This window comes from Sander vitreus, chromosome 6 (assembly GCF_031162955.1).
Source record: "Sander vitreus isolate 19-12246 chromosome 6, sanVit1, whole genome shotgun sequence".
Lineage (NCBI taxonomy): Eukaryota > Metazoa > Chordata > Actinopteri > Perciformes > Percidae > Sander > Sander vitreus.
Window position 1 is genome coordinate 2,700,238 of NC_135860.1, and position 22,351 is coordinate 2,722,588.

Consider the following 22,351-nt stretch of genomic DNA (forward strand, 5'->3'; position numbering starts at 1 on the left):
ACCGAGACCCCCGTTTTGAAGCGGACCAGAGTTGGAATGAGCTGTCACACCGCCCCAAACGAACTGGACTATCCATCAAAACGCTCCGGGTTTCTGTTAAAACAGATTCAACAGCTCAGGGGCAGTAGCACCCTTAGTCACATTTTATCCATAGTCGTCAGCGCAGTGATTGGTTAAAGTAAACCAAGAACTTCATCAACACGTCCAGTATGTTTGTGTATTTATAGTATCACATACTGTTTGTCAGTGAGCTTTATAGACACACGCCAGCAACAGTTGCTGACCGACTGTTATTGTGACCATTTTCACAGGAATTTCATTACAAATCAGCATGTTTAGGATGTCACATAGGTCAACCACGTTTTTCCTGAGATAACATGGGTTTTACAGCCAAAATACACGGGCGCGTAAGCGTATAGCAGCATAGCGCAGCTATTTTTATTTCACTGCCCATGTTATCCAATCTGTCTGTTCACACCGGGCGCGTAGCGTCCGCGTCGGCCCAAGCGCTGCAGCGATAGTTTCGGCGTCTCCTGTATTTCAACTCTGAGAAACTCAAACTATTGTTGCAAAGTACCCTTCTGCCATCTAGTTGGAAAAAACTATGTTTAAATCATGACCTTGAAATTCTTGAGTTAAAAAGGAGTGAGGTGTTCTGCAAATGAGTCTGATAATTTAGCCATTTTATCTTCTTTGAAACTTTTCTGCTGGGCTGTCTCCCCCTCTGAACTGATGCATGTTAACTCTCCTTTCGCAGGTGTGGCTTCTGCTACATGGATGTGGACTACGTCCCAGCAGGCCTCTACAACGTCATCCCCACCACCTTCCTGCCCAAACAGGAAGGACCCTTCTTCTTGGACTTTGCCAGCACCTCGCCCCTCAAGGTCTCCCAGCTCCAGTGAAGACGGCGCTGCAGCGAGGACGGGGCTAGGAGAGAGGTACTTGCAAGGGTATCATGGGATGTCACTGATACTGTACTTTGGATGTGACGAAGGCCTCGATTAAACACGACGACCACAGAATGTTTCACGGCCTCTCCCCAGCTCCTCTTGCTGAAACCTTTCGCTGAGGACTGCCGATACCACGCAGTTATGGACGGAATAAATTATTAGTGAGGAATTATCAGGAGGAACCTCAGCATGGATTGGAATCCATCAACTGTGAAGGCATTTTGGGACCGAATAAAATACACCTCCATCCAAAATTAAAAGGCCAAAGTAATATGGCGTTTTTCCATTACATGGTACCTGCTCGACTCGACTCTACTCGCCTTTTTTGGTTTTCCATTACCTGCTAACAGGTAATTTTTTTTTGTATCACCTCCATCAAGGTTCCAAGCGAGCTGAGGTGATACCAAAAGGTGACGTGAAAACCTGCAGACTACTGATTGGTCGGAGAGAATCGTCACTAATCACTGCGTCATCATTGCTAGCGACAGGTGGGAGTGTCCTGAACAAACCCGCCATTTTTCATCACAAAATGTGTCTGGCTGTGGCAAACAGCCACATGCTGAGACTCAAAACCAACACAGCTTCAATGTTCTGTGTGCATGTGTGTGTGTCGCGTCAGGTCACGGCAGTTTCCTGCGGCGTCGCTATGACGACCAGCCACGCTCGGTACTAAATCTGCAATGGGAAATGGAGGGGCACCGCGGTCGAGTAGAGTAGAGTAGAGTAGAGTAAGCGCCAATGGTGACAGAGAGCTCAACAGTGTGGTTCCTGAAGTGAAAATCCCATTCATTTTCTCCATAAGGATTTTGATTATTAGCCATAATGGCTCCGAGATTGTGAAACGAAGGTTTTTGCTCCTGTAGTATAAGTCCATATGAGATCGACCCTGTTTTAAGATAAACATGTTTTATTCGCCATGTCATGGAGAATTACTACACTACCCACAATCCAAAGCCTAACAACGACAACTCTAAATTGTGGAGCTCGCTGTTACCATGGAAACGTTAACCCCACCACCATGAAGGCTAGTGGGCTGCTACCACTGAAGCCCTCGGTCGTTTCTGTACACAGTCTTGTAGGTTTGCCTTTTTTCTGTTTTCAAAATGTTTTTTTTTTTTTTTTTTTGCGCCAAATCAAATATTTCATGATAAAGATGAGAGCTGGATGGCTTGTTTCCAGGCTTAAAACTCTTCATATAAGCATTTAATGAAACATCAATGGAGCAATTGAACGGGGGAAATCACTAACCGGAACCGGAGCCGTTCAAAAAGTGGGTCTATAAGATAGATAGCGTTTCTAAGGAGCATTGACATCATCGGTTAAATCTGGTCTGATGAGATGACAGTGATCATAAGACTACATCCTGGACTCGACAGGATGCGGGGATGTAACAGGGTTTAAAATGAACACCAGCCACCAGCTATGAGCTGCAAGAATTGACTTTGAAGCTGCCTGACAGCAGCCAATTCTTTTCAGGTTCTGTTTTGCTGCAACCAACGCCTCAACCATCCAGAAGAACATTCTTAGTACTTGGTCCTGCTTGGAATTTCACAAATGGTATGGCTGTTTGGAGATTGGTTTTCCTCACAAAGGGAAAGCAAGTTCCTCACAGAACTGGGAGAACATCTGTCCACATACTATTTCATGGTTTGGGCCCCTTAATTCCAGTTGCAAAAGATTTTTATTCTACACTATAAAATTTGATTAGAGAACAGTGTTCTTCCAACTTTAGGTCAACAATTTGTGTTTGTCCCTTTCCTGTTACAACATGACTATGCCCCCATGCACAAAGCCAGCTCCGTAAAGAAATAGTTCACCGAGTTTAGTGTGAAAGAAATAGTGTATCCAGCCTTAAACTCAACCCCATCCAACATGAGCCACACCTGATCACCCAGCTTCAGTCTTGGACCTCACTAATGCTCTTGTGGCTGAATGGGAGCAAATCCCTGCAGCAGGTTCAACATCTGATGGTTGGAGCTGAAACCATAAGACTGGAGGCTATAGCAGCAGATTAATGCCTATAGCTTTTGAATGGCATGTTTAATGTTCACACATGGGTGGACTGTTAGGGCTCCTGCACACTGCCTGCGTGGCGTGAGCAGGGCGTTTATGTTGCGTGTCAGTTGCGTGGCGGCTGCGTGGCGTTTTCTATGTCTTTGCACATAGAAACGTGTCTGAAACGCTGCTAGCCTTGTCTGTACACATGGATGTTTCCCATAAACGTAAATATAGACTGATTTGATTACAGCAAAGACGTCGGCAGTATTGACGGCAAAATAGGCTACAGAATATTTCATTCTGTATTGACAGGTGCAATATTTGAAAATCGATAATTATTTTTTTAAATTACATTTATGTCAAAACCTAGAGACTTTCAAACATCAAAATGGCATTTATTAATATGTATTTGTGTCAAAATGACACAAACATCTTTTTGTATTCTATTTTGCCTGGAAACGCTTCCAACACGCTTGCGTGTTGCGTGAAAAACAGGCGTCGGTACTATTTCTAGCAGGCACGCGTTTTCGGCGCCTGAGACGTGCGTGTCACGCAGGCAGTGTGCAAGCTCTAACCTGTTAACATGGGAGCTGGAATAAAAACGGACACGCCACGCAGCTGACACGCTCACGCCACGCAGGCAGTGTGCAGGAGCCCTTAGGATGTCCATATACTTTTTGGCAAAGTTGTGGATCTTAGTTGAGATAGATGAAATTGGACAAAACGTTTCCCGTTTGTTTTTTTTAGATCAGTTAGAGCCCAGCGAGCGATGCATCCATCCAGGCAGGTGAAGGAAAGGGTCATCATGATGATGTCTCCGTAAAAGACAGAGCCGTCAATCATAGCCAGTTTGAAATGACTTGTTGTCTCTTGGGAATAATGCGCGACCCTGCTGAGGAAAAACTAGCGAGATTGTTTTCCTGGCTGTGACTTTAACAGTTTGTCAGTCTGAAAGCAAAAATAAAGAACTGCTGCAGAAATCAAGCTGTTCCAAGATATAAATACAATAAAATAAGATAATAAACAAGAAACCACAAAGAAATAAAGAAAACTTAGGCTCATGATAACTAGGGCTGCAGCTAACAATTATTTTCATTGTCGATCAACCTGCCGATTATTTTTCTCGATTAATCGATTAGTTGTCTGGTCTATAAAGTGGTGAAAAATGTCGATCAGTGTATTTGCAAAGCCCAAGATTGTGATCGCCCTTGAATGTCTCGTTGGGCCCCTTACTCAATGATGTTCAGTTTACTGTAATAGAGGAGTGAAAATGCAGACTTTTAGAAGCTGGAATCCGAGAATTCGGTTAATCGGTTATAATTGTTGGCGATTTCATTTAAAAGTTGACAATGGATCGATTATTCTTTGGAGCTCCAATGATAACTCTTTGTTGTTGAGCCTGGACGTTTTCAATGGCTTTTCAAAACTACCATCTTTTAACAATAATGGGAAATGAACTCGTGCTTGAGATGCTCACTACTGCAAAAACAACTTGAGAAAAAGGAAGTTGCATGATACTCGCAGCCATGATACAAAACCTTATTTTTCAGCGTCGTCGCTGTGGATTCTCAGTCGTCCCTTTCTCTAATTATTGCGTTCCTTCACCCTGACCAGACTATGTGACTTAGAGTCTGGAGTCTCGGCCAAAAATATTAAAAGCTGTTTAAATGTCTGTGCGGTGGAAGGGACACTTATTTTCCTTAAATGACCGTGAAGGTTTTTTTTTTTTTCATTCTCAGGAGCAGTGCAGCAGAGCAGCACCACAGGGAATCCAGTATGGCAGCAGTTGAATGATGTCTCTTCATGTTGTCTGTGGATGTGACGGTTGAGCGATGAGATATCGGCCTCATTTCATGTCAGCACTCGGCTTAAGACAGCTGTTTGTGTGTTTGATTGTCACCATAAACCTTCTGCAGGTTAAAATGGAAATGTATTGCCCAGTACACATCCTCTGTTTACTTTTTAGTAGATTTTTACTGCACTTAAACATTTCTCATGTTTATTGTCAAACAATATATGGGAAATGAATAATGTCTTTGTTCCTTCAACACAAGCAGTTTAAACCTTTTTCAGATATCAACCTTTTTTTGTTTTCGGTGTTGAAAGTTTCACCCATCAGCAGTCGGTCATGTACAAATGTTGCTACTATATTCTGTGCCGCTTATCTCTGCAAAACTAGCAAAGCTCTGCAGCAAAAAATGCCTGTTGCAATCGAAGGGCATGCTGTGGTGGATCCAGCTACGGCAAAATGAGTTCAAATTAACGTAGAGGTTTTGTGGAAGCAGTCAGCCAATGTCCTACTGAAGTAAACCTGAGTTAGTTTTTCTTTCTAAACATTCAAATGAAAAGTCAGTGACAAAGACACTTTTGCAACGCTGTTTATATGCAAATGTTTACATGAAGTTTTTAATGGTGACGTAAATCTGACTGCAGCGTACAGCCGGCTGAATGAGGCTTGAGGCTACTGTGCATGTCGTCACACAAAGTCTTTCTGTTTACGCAGCGCGATCCACAACTGTAAAGCCAAACAGTCTGACTGCGACAAATGATTATTATTTCATTCAACAGTTTATGTTGGAGACATTTTTTTTTAAACGTCCCTCACGCTGTCACAGAGCCGACGGTTACATCTCCACTTTGCTTTATCTGACCAACAGTGCCATAACTATAAAATATGCGATTCAGACATTTCTGAACCTGGAACCAGTTCACTTGATAAAAGACTTAAAGGAACACGCCGACTTATTGGGTCTTTGTCTTATTCAGCGTGTCCCCCAGAGTTAGATAAGTCCATACATACCCTTCTCATCTCTGTGTGTGGCGTCATCTGCCTGACGCCCCCACCGCTAGCCTAGCTTAGCACAGATCCTGGAGGTAACCGGCTCCATCTAGCCTACTGCTCCCAGTAAGTGACAAAATAACGCCAACATGTTCCTGTTTACATGTTGTGATTTGTATAGTCACAGCGTGTCCAAAAAACACGGTCACTATGCTTTTACTATCTAGTAATTGTTGACTCCATTACTCCAACTCTTGAGTGAACTCCAGGCGAAGTCTCTGCTCTTCACCACAGGGCTTCAGGTGCTGCTAGCAAATCCCTCCGCCCAAGTAGCAGTGCTTCGCCTTTCTGAGAATATAGTTCCCAGTATGTATACGGTTAGAAGATGGCTGTGTCTCATGTGACCTTGTTATTTGTACACGCTGAGATTACAAATCACAACATGTAAATAGGAGAATGTTGGCGTTATTTAGTCACTTATTGGGAGCAGTAGGCTAGTTGGAGCCGGTTACCTCCAGGATCTGGGCTAAGCTAGGCTAGCGGTGGGGGCGTCAGACAGAGTTACGGCACACACGGAGATGAGAAGGGTATGTATGGACTTATCTAACTCTGGGGGATACGCTGAATAAGACAAAGTCCCAATAAGTCGGTGTGGTCCTTTAACTTATTAATTGATTATCAAAATTGTTAATATATCTTTTCATTGTTCGACTATTGGATGAAACGACTACTTGTTTCATTATTAATTGGTTTCCCTCCACTGCGGCCTGTATATTTGACTCAATGCAGACTGCATCAACCAGGCACTGTGCACTGAATGAGGACACTATTACAAAAACATTTTCATAACATAATCCGATTTATTTTATTTTTTTTTATGATTTTATCATGTTAACATTGGCTTTGTTTTATAAGCATTCAATTTCTTTTGAAGATTTCTTTTAATTGTTAACACGCAGTGCAAAGAGAACTTGCCTCACTACTGTAGACATTTATTCAATGCAAATGATATATGTGATGAACTTGATCTGGTTCATAGCGATGCTTCTGGGGAGCATGGTGACAGTTTTCACTCATAACTACTGTTAACAATAATTCATAGTAAAGTTAGTGCTGACGACTGTAAATGAACTATACGTGCTGGTGTTCTAAAAGGGTGAAATGTTCTGTTCAGAATGGAATATAGCTTTTAAATATATGTACATTGCCAAGTATTTCTGTCAAATATCCAACTGTTGATTGATGATAAATCATTATTATTATTATTATTATTATTATTATGAATGCCATCTTTTCTGTTACCAAACTCAGTTATGTATTTTTAATTGGCAGCAAGCCGATTAATTTCAATATGAAGCAGGACAATCTTGCAGCAACCTGTTGTATGAGTGGTGATGTAATGTTTGCAGAACTTGCACTAAATGTTGGGTACACTGACGTGTTCAAACTTTGAATACATAAAAATGATATCTGCTTCTCTCTGTGCTCTTTTATTATGTATTTTATTTGGGAGGGGAGGGGCTTTTATTTTGATAGAGCTAGCAACATGCATCACATTTTGTAATTTTTCTGTCCGAGAACTATAAAAAGCAATTTGATCAGGGCTCTCATCGTGCTGATTAGCTAACAAAGGCTTGTATTCAGTCCTGTTGGCATGGTAAAGTGCTCATACTATGCTTTTTGGCTTTTTGCCTTTCCTTTATTGTCTTATATATCTTTTTTTGTGCATGTCATAGGTTTACAAAGTGAAAAAGCCCAAAGTCCCCCCCAAAGGGACTTACCATCTCCAACAGAAAACACTGTTCACAAACTGCTCCAAACAGCTCTATTGTAGTCCAGGTTTTACTTCCGGGACAAATGTGTGTCATTATGTAACACACGTTATAATGCTCGCCTAGCTGCTAGCGTGGCACGCCCTCATACTCTGCTTCTGACTGGCTAGTAGTCCTTACCTAGGTACTGTCAGGGAACGCCCTCATACTCTGCTTCTGACTGGCTAGTAGTCTTTACCTAGGTACTGTCAGGGGCACGCCCTCATACTCTGCTTCTGACTGGCTAGTAGTCCTTACCTAGGTACTGTCAGGGCACGCCCTCATACTCTGCTTCTGACTGGCTAGTAGTCCTTACCTAGGTACTGTCAGGGAACGCCCTCATACTCTGCTTCTGACTGGCTAGTAGTCCTTACCTAGGTACTGTCAGGGCACGCCCTCCTACTCTGCTTCTGACTGGCTAGTAGTCCTTACCTAGGTACTGTCAGGGCACGCCCTCATACTCTGCTTCTGACTGGCTAGTAGTCCTTACCTAGGTACTGTCAGGGCACGCCCTCCTACTCTGCTTCTGACTGGCTAGTAGTCCTTACCTAGGTACTGTCAGGGAACGCCCTCATACTCTGCTTCTGACTGGCTAGTAGTCCTTACCTAGGTACTGTCAGGGCACACCCTCATACTCTGCTTCTGACTGGCTAGTAGTCCTTACCTAGGTACTGTCAGGGCACACCCTCATACTCTGCTTCTGACTGGCTAGTAGTCCTTACCTAGGTACTGTCAGGGAACGCCCTCATACTCTGCTTCTGACTGGCTAGTAGTCCTTACCTAGGTACTGTCAGGGAACGCCCTCATACTCTGCTTCTGACTGGCTAGTAGTCCTTACCTAGCTACTGCTCATGTGCGACTCCCAACAAAGATGGAACAGAAGTGAGATGTCTCACTCTGTAGCTAAAACAGAGAGCTCAACACACAGGGTGAAAAGAGGAGCTGCAGCAATGTGCAGTACAACAAAAATATGGTGTTTTTGAAAAGTAAACCTTATGATATAACCTCTAAATACAATTATGAACCTGAAAATGAGCATAATATGAGCACTTTAATGTTTATTTTATTTAAGAAGGGACGCGGCACATTAATTAACAGCACTCGAGTTCATCATTTAAATGTGCCAATGTACATCTTGTGACATTTAATCAAAAACATTCTCGACAGTCATCGGGCCGTGTCAGCTATAGAGTATGATACATTATTGTACAGAAAAAAGTGATCACAAAAAGTTATCTGTTCTACATTTTTGGACAGTAACAAGGTTTGTCTGTATGTAATTAAGGGACAGGGAAGGATTGAAGAGGTGCAGACAAATCTTCTACACAACTGTCTTTACTGACTCCATTGAGCTGTGATGGCCTGTAACTGATATAAACATATTTTTATGACATGCTATGCTATGAGTTTTTTTTGGATCACTTTATGACATACTATACTATGACTTATTTATGTTTTTTCAACACACTTTGACTTTTTACACCATACTATAATATGTTTTTATGACTTTTTACACCATACTATACTATGACTTGTCAACATACTATACTATGACTTCATTTATGACATATACTATGACTTTTTTCATAATTCTTTTAGACATGCTATATTATGACCTTTTTAGGACTTTTTACGACATATTATACTATGACTTTTTATGATTTTTTACGACATACTATACTATGACTTTTCCAACATACTATAGTATGACTTTTTTTCTGACATACTCTACTATGACTATTTTATGACTTTTTCCCAACATACTATACTGTGACTTTTAATGACCTTTTTACAACTTACTATACTATGACGTTTTGATGAGTTTTTACAACATACTATACTGTGACTTTTTATGACGTTTTATGACTCGATACTATATGATGACTTTTTCATAGGTTTTTTCCAACATACGATACTATGACTTTTTTCCACCATTATACTATAACTATTTTATGACTTTTTCCGACATGTTATACTTTGACTTTTTCCGACATACTCTACTATGAGTTTTTATGACTTTTATGACTTTTTCCAACATACTACACTATGACTTTTTTTTTACATACTATACTATGACTTTTTCCGACAATTTATACTTTGACTTTTTCCAACATAGTATACTATGAGTTTTTATGACTTTTTCAACATACTATACTATAACTTTTTATGACTTTTTACAACATACTACATTATGACTTTTTATAACTTTTTACGATTTTTTACAACATACTAAACTATGAGTTTTTTATGACTTTTTAAGACATACAATGACTTTTTTCCAACATACTATACTTTGACTTTTTTATAATTCTTTTCGACAAACTTTTTCTGAAACACTATACTATGACGTTTTATGAATTTGTTTAACAGAGTGTCTATTTGCACCCCCCTTACTAATAGCCTAGGCCACACAGCTGAGCTATTCACACCCTGTGATGTAACAACAAAAACATGTTGCTCGCGTGCACCGAAATCATGGCCGACATTCATCTTCCTTGACAGCAGAAACTGGCATATTAAGAAGGTTTTGTCTCTAAAGTTCATAACAATTGAATTTCTAGCTGAAAATGGATACTACAGTTGCGCTTTCTGTCTTCAGTGAAAGCATACAACCATTTGTTTGTTAGTTAGTACCTATTTTTTGTATACAGTATGGTTACCTTGCAACCGAGGCTTACAGACACCAAGTGGTTAACAGTTGTGTTATTTTCTGGTGTTATGACACTTAAGTTATTCTTTATTTTCCATTGGGGCGGGTGAACACATACTCTCACATACACATTTGGAGGAGGGACCCTGTCAGGGGTCCACGCACATGGGGGCACACCTGCATACATAAAGCAGCGCCTAGGGAGCTCAGGAGCACCTCATCCGTGGATGAGGACGTATGTGAGTGCTGCTACACAATCATTACTCCACGCACAGTTTTCCTTAACATAGCAGTCAGGAATCGAATGACTTTGGGTAGTCATTCAGTCAAATTGCCCCTCAACCTTCTCTTTTTATGGCACCTTGCGATGAGCACATTTTGATGAGGAACAGTGTCGTCAGGCCTCACATGGTACATGATGGGCAATTTACCCAAAAATATGCCAGGGTAAATGCACAGGGGTGCAAATAGCATTCACTTCTAATTGCACCAGGGTAAGAATAGCATACAATGATATTTGTACCAGGGGTGAAAATAGCATCACCCATTTTTTTAAACATACTATACTATGAATTTTTTTTAAACATACTATAGTATGACTTTTTATGACATACTATACTATGAGTTTTTATGACTTTTTTCAAAATATAATACTATGACTTTTTAAGACATACAATGACTTTGTGACATATGACTTTCTGACACACTACTGACTTTTTATGACTTTTTATGACATACTATACTATGACTATTTCATAATTCTTATAGACATACATACTTTTTTTGACTACTATACTATGACTTTTTTTTTACTTTTTCGACATACTATACAATTACTTTTTTTAGACATAGTATACTATGAGTTTTTTTAACAGACTATACTACGACTTTTTTCAACATACTATTATGACTTTTTAATAATTGTTTTCGACACACTATTTTATGATTTTTTAGGACTTTTCTTGACATAATACTATGACTTTTTCCGACATACTATACTATGACTTTCTACAACATACTATACTATGACTTTTTTAAGAATTTTTTCGACATACTATACTATGACCTTTTTATGACTTTTTTCGACATACTATACTATGACTTTTTATGATTTTCTTTGACATACTATACTATGACTTCATTCATGACTTTTTATGACATAATATACTATGACTTTTTATGATTTTCTTCGACATACTATACTATGACTTTTTTATGACTTTTTACGAACTATAATACTATGACCTTTTTATGACTTTTTTTCTACTACTATACTATGACTTATGTTTTTCAACATACTATACTATGACTTATAATGTTTTTTGACATACTATACAGAGACTTTTTTTTGACATACTATACTACAACTTTTTTCGACTTCTTCTATTGTATATAGACTATGAATTTTTTCGACATACTATACTATTACTTTTTATGATTCTTTTAGACATACTTTACTATGACTTTTTCTGACATACTAAATAATATCACTATTTTATGACTTTTTACGACAAACTATACAATTACCTTTTTTTCGGCATACTATACTATGACGTTTTGATGACATACTAAACTATGACTTTTTAAGACTTTTTTCCGACATACACTATGACTATGAATTTTTTCGACATACTATACTATGACTTTTTATGATTCTTATTGACATACTTTATGACTTTTTCTGACATACTAAATAATATCACTATTTTATGACCTTTTTCGACATACTATACTATGACCTTTTTATGACATATTAAACTATGACTTTTTATGACTTTTTTGCAACATACACTGACTGAATTTTTTCAAAATACTTTTCTGACATACTAAATAATATCACTATTTTATGACTTTTTACGACATACTATACTATGACTTTTTTTGACACACTATACTACAACTTTTTTCAACATTCTATTGTATATAGACTTTTAATGAATTTTTTCGACATTACTTTTTATGATTATTTTAGACATACTTTACCATGACTTTTTCTGACATACTAAATATCACAATTTTATGACTTTTTATGACATACTAAATATCACAATTTTATGACTTTTTATGACAAACTATACTATGACCTTTTTTTTGACATACTATACTATGAAGTTTTTACGACATGCTATAGTATGACTTTTTATGACTTTTTTCCGACATACACTGACTCTTTATAAATTTCTTCGACATACTATACTGACTTTTTTCGACATTCTATTGTATACAGACTTTTTATGATTCTTTTCGACATACTTTATGGCTTTTTCTGACATACTAAATAATATCACTATTTTATGACATACGACATACTATACTATGACCTTTTTATGACATACTAAACTATGACTTTTTATGACTTTTTTGCGACATACACTGACTTTTTATAAATCTTTTCAAAATACTTTGACATATTAAATAATATCACTATGTTATGACTTTTTACGACAAACTATACCATGACCTTTTTCGACATACTATATTATGATTTCTTATTTATTTATGAGCAAGTGTGAGATCTTCCTATTCAAACTGGTGAACTTTAAATGAACCGGATTGACAATGAAGTAAACATCCATTTATTTAACTCTTCATCTGAAAAACAGGCACATTAGCTGCTGAGAGACGATGCAGAGGACTAAACACCCACTGCACACATAGTTATGAGAGGGCAGGCTGGTTGGGGGTTCTTGTCCTAAATTCCACATCAAAAAGTGACACAAAGTGATATATGGAAATATGCAGATACACACATAATACACAGACTGAAGAAAGAACCTTTCCTCACAATTGTTACTATAATGCTGATTAGGTAGAGGTTTATCATTTTGTACAATCTCAACCTTTCACGTACATCTTCCGCAGGAACCAACGGGCACTCACTTTGTTGGTTTAGGTCTTTTGATGGTAAACTCCAGGAACATTTTGTTCCCTTTGCTCTTTAAAGAAACCCAAGCTAGTATTCCTCCTCACCTAAACAAATAAACAATGTAATTGTTGCACTTTAAACCATAGAGGGCCTGTGAAACACTTAAGTTATTCTTTACATTTTGTCATAAGTAATTACATGCAGCTATTTCTGTTTTTACCTGCAATGGGACTTATCGAAAGGCCACATTTTGTGTTTATATATCAGTAACTTTGCTGCGCTTGCAACAGATAGACGTACATTTTAAAATCAATTATCATGGTGGCAAAAACTAAACTTACTAAATGATACTTAAATTAAACAGGGTCCATAGTGCCTAAACCTGAACACTTACATACATAACTTTAGAAAATACACCATTACATATCAAATACAGGAGCGTATAGCAGGTTAAGAGACCAGTTATTTATTGAACATTTTCACATAAGATTCCTTTAACATCGCCTCTGCATGGTTTACAGTATGCCAAGTGCTATTTAACAGTAATTCATTCGCAATTTTGATAAACAGTTACACCAACCCATTTATTTCATAGATCCAACTCAAAGGCCGTTCTCAGGCAGCTACTTTTGCTTTTGTGACAGAAGCCTTTCCGGCTTTTAGTGGAAAAATAACAATAAAATATGAAGATGAATCATTTCTAACCATCTGTTTATTCTATCATCCTTAACGGACACAGCTGAAACACAACAGTGCTCTTTATTTCTCAGGCATGAGAGTCCAAAAGGTGCAATGTTCTTCATAAAGGAAATGGGAGTAACAACACTTGCCAAGATGTACAGGAAACTTTATATACACTGTGACATTCAAAGTCTCTCTTTGACTGTGGAGTTTCTAAATGGAGTGCAGTTGCGGCAGGTAGCTTATAAACAGCCGTTTATCAGGACGTTTGAGTCAAAATCCTCTTTTTGGTCCTCAGACTCCTTTGACCAAGACCAGAGTCTGCCCGGCTGCGGCCTTCTGGGAACAGTTGTCCGTGTTTTTGTCGGTGCGGGGGCGGCGCAGGTTGAGGAAGCTGAAGCGTGCCTCCAGGCTGAAGCTCTTCTTTGTGCTTGTAGTCGAGTTGTTGTTGTTGTTGGAGGCCGGGGCGTTGTCCAGATCCCCTTCTGCACCTTCTGCCCGGTCACCTGCAGCACACGAGAAGGCCAGGGAAGACTTAAGCATGATGGCATTACTTATTTAAGACTACATTTTTTAGCTTTGATGGGAAGATGAATGATGTAATAAAATGTCCAAAAAAGGTCATAGTATAGTTTGTCGAAAAATTCATAAAAAAGTCACATTATAGTATGTCGTTAAAAAGTCATAAAAAGTCATAGTATTGTATGTTGGAAAAAGTCAAACATTTCAGAATAGTACGTAGGAAAACAATCATAAAAAAGTAACAGTATAGCATGTCGGGAGAAAAAAAATCATAGTATAGTACGTTGGAAAATGTTTAAAAAAAAATGTATAGTATTTTGAAAAAAGACAAAAGTTATAGTATGTCGAAAACCGTCAAAAAAAAGTCTGAATAGTACATTGGAAAAAGTCATAAAAATGTCATAGTATAGTATGTTGTATGAAGTCATCGTATAATACGTCACTAAAGTCATAATATAGTATGTCAGAAAAAAAATTATAAAAAGTCATAGTATAGCATGTCGAAAAAGTCAAAATATTTACAGAATAGTATGTCGGAAAAAAGTCAGTATAGTATGTCGGAAAAAAATATTTAGAAAAAAGACAGTTAGTGTTATGTCGAAAACAGTCAAAAAAATTAATCGTATAGTATGTCGTATAAAGTCATAGTATAGTAGGCCTATGTCATAAAAGTCGTAGTATAGAATGTCAAAAAATGTTGAAAAATAAGTAGAAATCTCACTCATTTCGAATTAAAAAGGTGGACCGACACACACACCCCTCAGTTATTCATTAAGGTTGGCTGAAGTGTTGGAACTACTTCCTCTCCGCGGGGGAAGTGCACACATTTAGTCTCCCTGTCACTTTGAATAATAGGCTCCTCCGGCGGAGCAGGTGGGAGTCGGCCAGGTAGCAGGAGATCGTACATCTTACCCAGAATAGATTCTCAAACATCATCCATCTCACTTCCGTGTTTGTTTTTTTCTTGTGTGACGGTACATGCTGCACACAAATGGAACCATTTCAGTGTTTCCTCTATGTTGTTTTTGTAGTGGCGGCCCACCATGGCAACATTTCTGCCACCACGGTATCAGAAATAGGGCTGTACAAAAAAATGTTGTCGCGGTTGCCTCACATTGCTATTTAACAACAAGTAGAACTATTCAGAGGTTACTGGGCCCGTCCAGTTTAACTCCACGTACTGTTGTGTTGATGGAGTTTATTGTCAAAACGTTCGCTTTCTTCCGAGTCGACTATTAAACGAACAGCTCCACCAAAAATGTAAAATTCATTTTGTAGACCTGTTGTAGATGCTAAAATACAGTTCAATCACAACTGAAAATATGCCTCATTGTGTGAATAGAGGTGAATAAATATATTTGTTTGTGTTGCAGCAAAGTGTCAGTTCCGTTTCTGACGTAAAACATTCCTAAAGGAAACACTGCATTTACAGCTGATATTTCATACAAGCAGATTAATACACCTAACATTTTGTATTTTTAGTTTAGTTTTTATATTTTTTTTTTTGTGAAAATTTAGTAGGATTGCAACTGACGATTATTTACGTTATTGAGTTATCTGCAGATTTTCTTGATGAATTGATAAATCATTTTTTCTAGAAAATATCTATATTTCTTTTCTTTTTTTTTTGCAGATCCAAAAGTGATGTTATAAAATACTTTTTTTGTTTGATCAACAGTTCAAAATCTAAACATATGTAGTCTACAGCTGTACATCTTCACGTTTGAGAAGCTGGAAGTAGAACATAACGTATTTTCCATATGACTTATTGTGTTAAATATTTTTATAAGTTTACTGTTCACAATCGTAGCTACATGGTAACCCTTTGCTTGTTTTTTTCTCTCTTTAAAAACATACAATCCAATCCGTTCTTAAAGTATGACAAAACAGCCTCACCGTTATGCTTCAAAACACGGAGCAAAAAATGGTTAATAAAATGGTTGGCATTGGTTGTAACGGACGCAGTTCAAGTATGGTGATATGAGACTAGATAGCGTCTTAGATTTTGGAGCGTTATCTTTCCCTGGTCCACATACACATCGCCAGCAGTCACCCACCTCTCTCCAGGTCGCATTCTGGCGACGACGCTCCGCTGCATTCGCTGCGGGGTCCGAGCACCGGCGAGATGAGGCCGAAGTCGGACAGCGACACGGTGCTGGGCAGGTCCAGGCTGCAGGGCCTCGACAGAGGAGACGGGGAGGAGGAGGTGGAGGGAGTGGGTGACGGAGAGGCACAGGACGACGTGCAGGAGGAAGAGGAGGAGCTGGCGAAGGGGCAGGGCGACAGGAGCTCCTGAGGGCTGCTGGGAGACGAACCCAGGCTGCAGGTGGAGCGAGTCTCGGAGTCTTCTTCCGACATGACGCTGCTGCTGCCGCCACAGGCCTCGTCGTCGAAACACACAGACGCCACTGCAGGAAGAGAAGGAAAGAGGAAGGGGAAGATGGAGACGCAGAAAAGAAAGGGAGACAAAAAGCAAGAATTTGGAGATAAATTGTGACGTGGAAGAGGGAAAGGATGATGTAAAAGGGAAACAAGAAGGAGAAGATGAAAAGAGGTGGACGTTAAAAAGAAAGTACAAAGAGTGAAAAGAGAGAGGGAAGGAAAGAAAGAAGAAAAAGGATCAGAGGAGAAAAGGAACAAAGGAGAAATGGGCAAAGATGGACGAGGGGAGGGGGAAGAAGTGAGAAGAGAAAGGAGGGATGAAAGCATTATGAACAAAGTAAAAAGAGGAAAAGAAGTGGAGAAGAAGGAAAAAATAAGTGTGAGTGTGTGCAAACCGAGATATAAATAGAGCCGAGAGGACTCTGAACTGTCACATCACTCCCAGCGGAGGTGTTTCATTTTACCCGACATAAATCAAAGCACACGAACGCACCATCGGCGTCTGCTGTTCTATTCAGCCACAGCGGCACATTAAGGTCAGCTTGTAATCACAGCTCCACTGCTCTGCCGTTGCCACGGTAACCGACACCCAATTTATTCTGGAGTTAAGACCAACACGATGCAGAAGGTACATTTACATGTTGCTTTTCGTGATAGACCACCACCCCCCCCCGGCTGTGTCTTCCCAACAAGAGTGACTAGAGTGCTTGATTCTTTGCAGCAGGGCTGCAATTAAGGCTTATTCTCACTGTCGATTAATCTGTCAATTATTTTTTCGCAATTAATCGATTAGTTGTTTGACATAAAATGTCAGAAAATGGTTAAAAATGTGGATCAGTGTTTCCCAAAGCCCAAGATGACTGTCCTCAAATGTCTTGTTTCGTCCACAACTCAAAGATATTCAGCTGACTGTCACAGAGGAGAGAAGACACTAGAAGATATTCACATCTAAGAAGCTGGAATCAAAGAATTTTGACCTTTTTTTCCCCATAAAAACTGACTGGTTATTGGTTGAAAACGTATCGGTTTATCGATTCATCTTTGCAGCTCGACTACAGTTTTTGAGTTATCTGCTTCCTGTGCTTTCTGTGCGTCTCACTTCACAGCAGATTTGCAGCAAACGGCTTGAAACCCAATTTCTACGTTTAAACTCATTTTTAAGTTCAGCTCAACGTAATCAGCTGTCTGCTGTCCTGCAGTCGTTTCGGTTCTCTCTGAAAGCAAAAGAGGCTTTAAAAAAAAAACAATTCCGCTGAAGGAATACATTTGCTGATCTTTTCACCTCTCACATACAACATGTTCCACCTGTGCTATTGTAAACATTACTTTGCCTACACCATTTAACACTAAAAGGAGAATAAATGAGAACAAAACGACGACTAAATCTCATTCCAGCGAACGCTGACATTTAGAATGTCAGCATCTGTTACTGTCGAGGTCGACCGCAGAGCAGCGAGATGGAAAGGTTTACGAACTGGCCTTTTATCTCATCAGAACAAACGTCTGAGTCACTCCGACGACCAAAGAGTACTAAGTATTACAGGAGTTCTCAAACGTATCACTCAAAAGGTCCGCATCTGATTTTAATTCCGAAACGACTGGCAATAACAAAATAACATATAATAAAATCACTAAGCAACATTTATATATGTTTTTTGTCGTTTTTTTTTCAATGTTTTAATGCCTTTTTTCGGACGCTTTTGTTTTGTATATTCTCCACTCCACTAACAATTTATTGATCAAGGGAAATTTATTTCAAAATAGAAAGTGTTACACTTCATACGGTGTTGTATTCGTAACGCGAGGTATAGGACGGGTCCGGATGGACTTGCCGTTTGGTCCGGATGCGGACCTTGGTCTGGGACTTTGAGAAGCCGTGCAGCGATGCGTGAGAAGGTAGAATAACTGTGTTTCTGTACTCACTGGACAGTCCGTCTGACTCCATCTTAAAACTGGAGATGTCGTCCCCGGAAACACTGTCCCCCTCGGCGCCCACGCCGCGCCCCCGGGGGCCCATCGTGGTGCTCCGCCGTCGCTCGTGGATCTCGTCAGAGATCATCTCCAGGTTCCTGAGCGCCGTCTTATACTCGCCTTTGGCCTGAGACAGCTTGGCCTGCCGCTCGTCCACGTTCTTCTTCAGGTTCTGGAGGAGGAGAGGAGGGGTGATAAGATATACTTTATTGTCCCCGAAGGGAAATTTGTTTTGGACTGTGTCCATTCCGCAGCTTTACAAAGACAACACAAAATACAGAAAATAAGCATCTCTCAACACATACTCTCATGCAACACAAACATGCTTTCATATACAGTACATTAGACCTATATAGTAAACACATAACTCCGCAATAAGCGCAGCACAGCCCTTGCACAATAAGATATTGCACATCTAACATATTGCCCAACCCCAATAGCCTATGTATTGCACAACTAACATATTGCATTGATGAGGAAGATCGTGGACTACAGACGGAAAACGACGCCGCCAGACTGCACAGATACTCATTCTGGGATCTGGCATCAACAGTATCAATAATTCAGTGTGTTTCTACATCTATTTATGGCTAACAGTGGGAGAGGTCATGTGGCCCGTTCGTGATTCAGCGTTATAAAAAACAGAATCAGGCGTACGTGCGGCTTTATAAATCTGTCAAAACAATGTGTGCATATCTCTGTCTTTTCAGATTCACAAGTGTTACGCATCTAATACCTGGTGACTGTAGAAGCCATGGCATATGATTCCTGAGTACCAAATACTCACCATCCGTAGGCCTAACATCTCTAAAACATTTGATGATTCTTCGTGGACAACCACAGCTGCTGTCAGCTTGGATTTACAACAGATACAGCAATTCCAAAAGACCCAGAGTCAATCACCACATTGGGCCAATACTTGGAACACTTTGGAAGGAATTACAGATCTTTATCCAATATATCTATGTGCTCCTTTTTCTTATTTATAGATTTTCTTTCATTGTAAAAAAAAAAAAGCAGATAGTTTAGCCGACATCACTGGCATTTAGCACTGGAACTGAGAGCATCGAAGCAGTAAAAACAATGGTGAAGTAAATGGGCCATGCTTTGTAGCCCAGTGTTTTTTTTACTTAAAACATGAGGTCCAATGATTCAAATAATTGAGAGGTTTATCCCAATAAATATGCTACTTTGTGACATGGCAGCTGTGTATTAAACTCAATTGTGGGGGAAAGAGGAGTGTTGAACACATGAATCAACAGAAGAAAGGTGGATTATACCGCGTAGATATTTTGACACTGGGTCTCCATTGGAATCCACTGCAATTGCTGCAAAACAAAGTATAAACCTCTCTCTAAAGATACATTTTTCTTAGAGTTTTCCTAGTCTTGCATTGCCAGACAGATCCTCAACAGTGCTGTGGAGTTTTCCTTCAAGTTTATATGAAAAACTCTGGAGCCACTAAAGGCCCATAAGGTGATATTTTGGATCTTGTGTGCACAGGTTATCATCTTGTTGGGGCGCCGTAGAAAATAAAACTTGATTAGCTTGATTAGTTCTCTCCATTATATGGGCGCTGTGTGCGTCTGAAGCATAGACAGTATAAGGTCTGAAGTAGTGAGAGACGCATATGAATTTATAGTAAATGAACTTACGCACAAGATTAAAAAAAATGTTAACTTTTGGGACTTTCAGGACTCCATAGAAAAAAACAGAGCTGGAGGCAGCCAAAATCTAAGCAATGCTACCTTTGTAACTGATCAGCTGATGCTTACTGGATTAACAGCACCCACGCCGATGTTAACGGTCAACAAACCCCAGAAGGTGGAAAGTAACTAAATTGATTACTCGTGTTACTGTAATTTAGGAGTTATGTTTGTGCACTTTTACTTTTTAAAGTTGTTTTTAATATCTGTCATTTGTACTTTGATACATTTTAAAAATCACATCCGTTACGGAGTCAAAAAAGAGTGAATAAAAAGGTCTCTAACAGTGTTTCGTATCCGTCAACAAACTAAAATCAAAAGTGTGTTATGGAGGGACATCATTTATTATAAGAGTAAAGACAGAACCTCAGACTTTTTGAAGATATGGCAGCCTCATAGAGAATTTGATTTTATAAATGTTTACATTAATGTCAGGGAATATGACAAAAGAGTTATCGGAGTGCATTTATTATGTTGTCTGATTTGTTTGTTTTGTAGTTTTGTGTCTATTTATTTTGTGTTATTTTTATTTGTGTTATTTATGTTTCTGGCATTTCTTGTCTGTTTTGTCCTAGTGTGAAGGATCTGAAATATGAATAACGAGAATTATGTATGAAATATCTTGACACTGTTTTTGCAAAATAAAAAAAAATTTAAATTGTAAAAAAAAAAAAAAAAAAAAAAAATCAAAAGTGTGTTATGGCTTTGTGCCCTTATCAATACGTTTAAATAAGATATAAAAAAAAAAATTAAACATAAAAAAGTATACTACTTGTTATTTTCACTTGAGTAGATTTTTATACCGGTAATTTTACTTGTACTTAAGTGAAAGTTATTCAAAGTAACAGTACTTTTACTTATTATTTTTGTACTCTTCCCACCTCTGACAAACATTAACAGCTGCAATTTGTGCTCGAGTCAGAGAAAAACACCTCAGCTCACAGCCTAAAGCACAGACTTAACGACAGCATGCAGCGTGACGCGGCCAGTCAACAGATTCTCAAGGTTCGGGTCGAGGTTTTTCGCCCTTGATCGAGCTCGAGCACAGCTACATCAACAGTGGCAGACAAAACAGTGGCCTCGTAACATTCAGAGGGGATAAATGGGGTCGAGCGGGAGGAAGAAGAAGAAAAACCCGCAGCTGAGCCCGGTGTCACGTACCTCCAGCTGCAGATAATACTTCGCCTTCATCTCAAAGTAGGGCCTGCAGAGGAGGAGAGGTCAGGAGAGAGAGAGAGAGAGAGAGAGAGAGGAGACGGTTAGATCGGAGGGGAAAAAGACAGAGTAACCCAGACGAAGAGCACATCATCACCATGGCAACCCGGCGGAGGAGAGCAAGATAAAGGCGCGGCGATGTTGGATGAGCGAACGATGCAGAGCGGATTAACACCCTGTTGAGCCGACACACAGCAGGGCTGCAGCTGAAAATCGACTAAGACTGGATCCAGAAAAACAAAAACCATTATACTGTACCAACTGGTGAAGTCACAAGTAGGAAATACACGTTTTATACTTTACTTTAGAAAAAAAACATATGTCCCCATACCTGCTTTCAGTGACCTTTCAAGTATAGAATTGACAATATAACTAATGTGGAGTTGGTGGAAGAAGTATTCAGATGTTTTCTTTAAAGTGTATTCAGAATTTTACTCCAATAAAAGTATGTAAATATCAGCAAAATGCACTTAAAGTGCCAAAAGTGCCCCCTGTGAGTGTTATTATTATTATTATTATTATTATAGATGATTATTGGTTTATTGTTACTGATTAATAGATCAACGTTTAGGCATCATTTTTATGTTGTAGTTGGCTGAGGTGAAGTGATTTTAAGATACTTTTTATGCTGTTGGTTGGATTAAGCTTTAACAAAGCATTATATTTTATTAACTGATCATTATGATTTGTAGGTTAACTATGAATCTGCCAAGCACCTACTTTTCTTTAGCTGACAAATGAATGTAAAAGGAGTAAAAAAGTAAAATTGCAGAGTTGCTTGTCTTGGGAATGAATGCCGATTGTAACCTTTCCTAATAAC

At 39.1% G+C, this 22,351-nt stretch overlaps 2 protein-coding genes across 2 annotated transcripts in view; one reads left to right on the plus strand and one right to left on the minus strand.

The window, feature by feature from the left end:
* Window positions 1-4,926, plus strand: part of capn7 (calpain 7) — a 28,155-nt gene extending 23,229 nt beyond the window's left edge. Inside the window, exons 21-22 of the mRNA XM_078252086.1 lie at window positions 758-938; window positions 4,688-4,926. Of these exons, the coding sequence (XP_078108212.1) occupies window positions 758-902 (145 nt within the window). The 3' untranslated portion in view covers window positions 903-938; window positions 4,688-4,926. The remainder of the gene's footprint in view (window positions 1-757; window positions 939-4,687) is intronic.
* A 7,822-nt stretch (window positions 4,927-12,748) lies between these two features.
* Window positions 12,749-22,351, minus strand: part of sh3bp5b (SH3-domain binding protein 5b (BTK-associated)) — a 40,629-nt gene continuing 31,026 nt past the window's right edge. Inside the window, exons 6-9 of the mRNA XM_078252087.1 lie at window positions 21,478-21,520; window positions 18,563-18,782; window positions 16,315-16,665; window positions 12,749-14,241 (exon numbers count right to left, since the gene is read on the minus strand). Coding sequence (XP_078108213.1) covers window positions 14,030-14,241; window positions 16,315-16,665; window positions 18,563-18,782; window positions 21,478-21,520 — 826 coding nt within the window. The 3' untranslated portion in view covers window positions 12,749-14,029. The remainder of the gene's footprint in view (window positions 14,242-16,314; window positions 16,666-18,562; window positions 18,783-21,477; window positions 21,521-22,351) is intronic.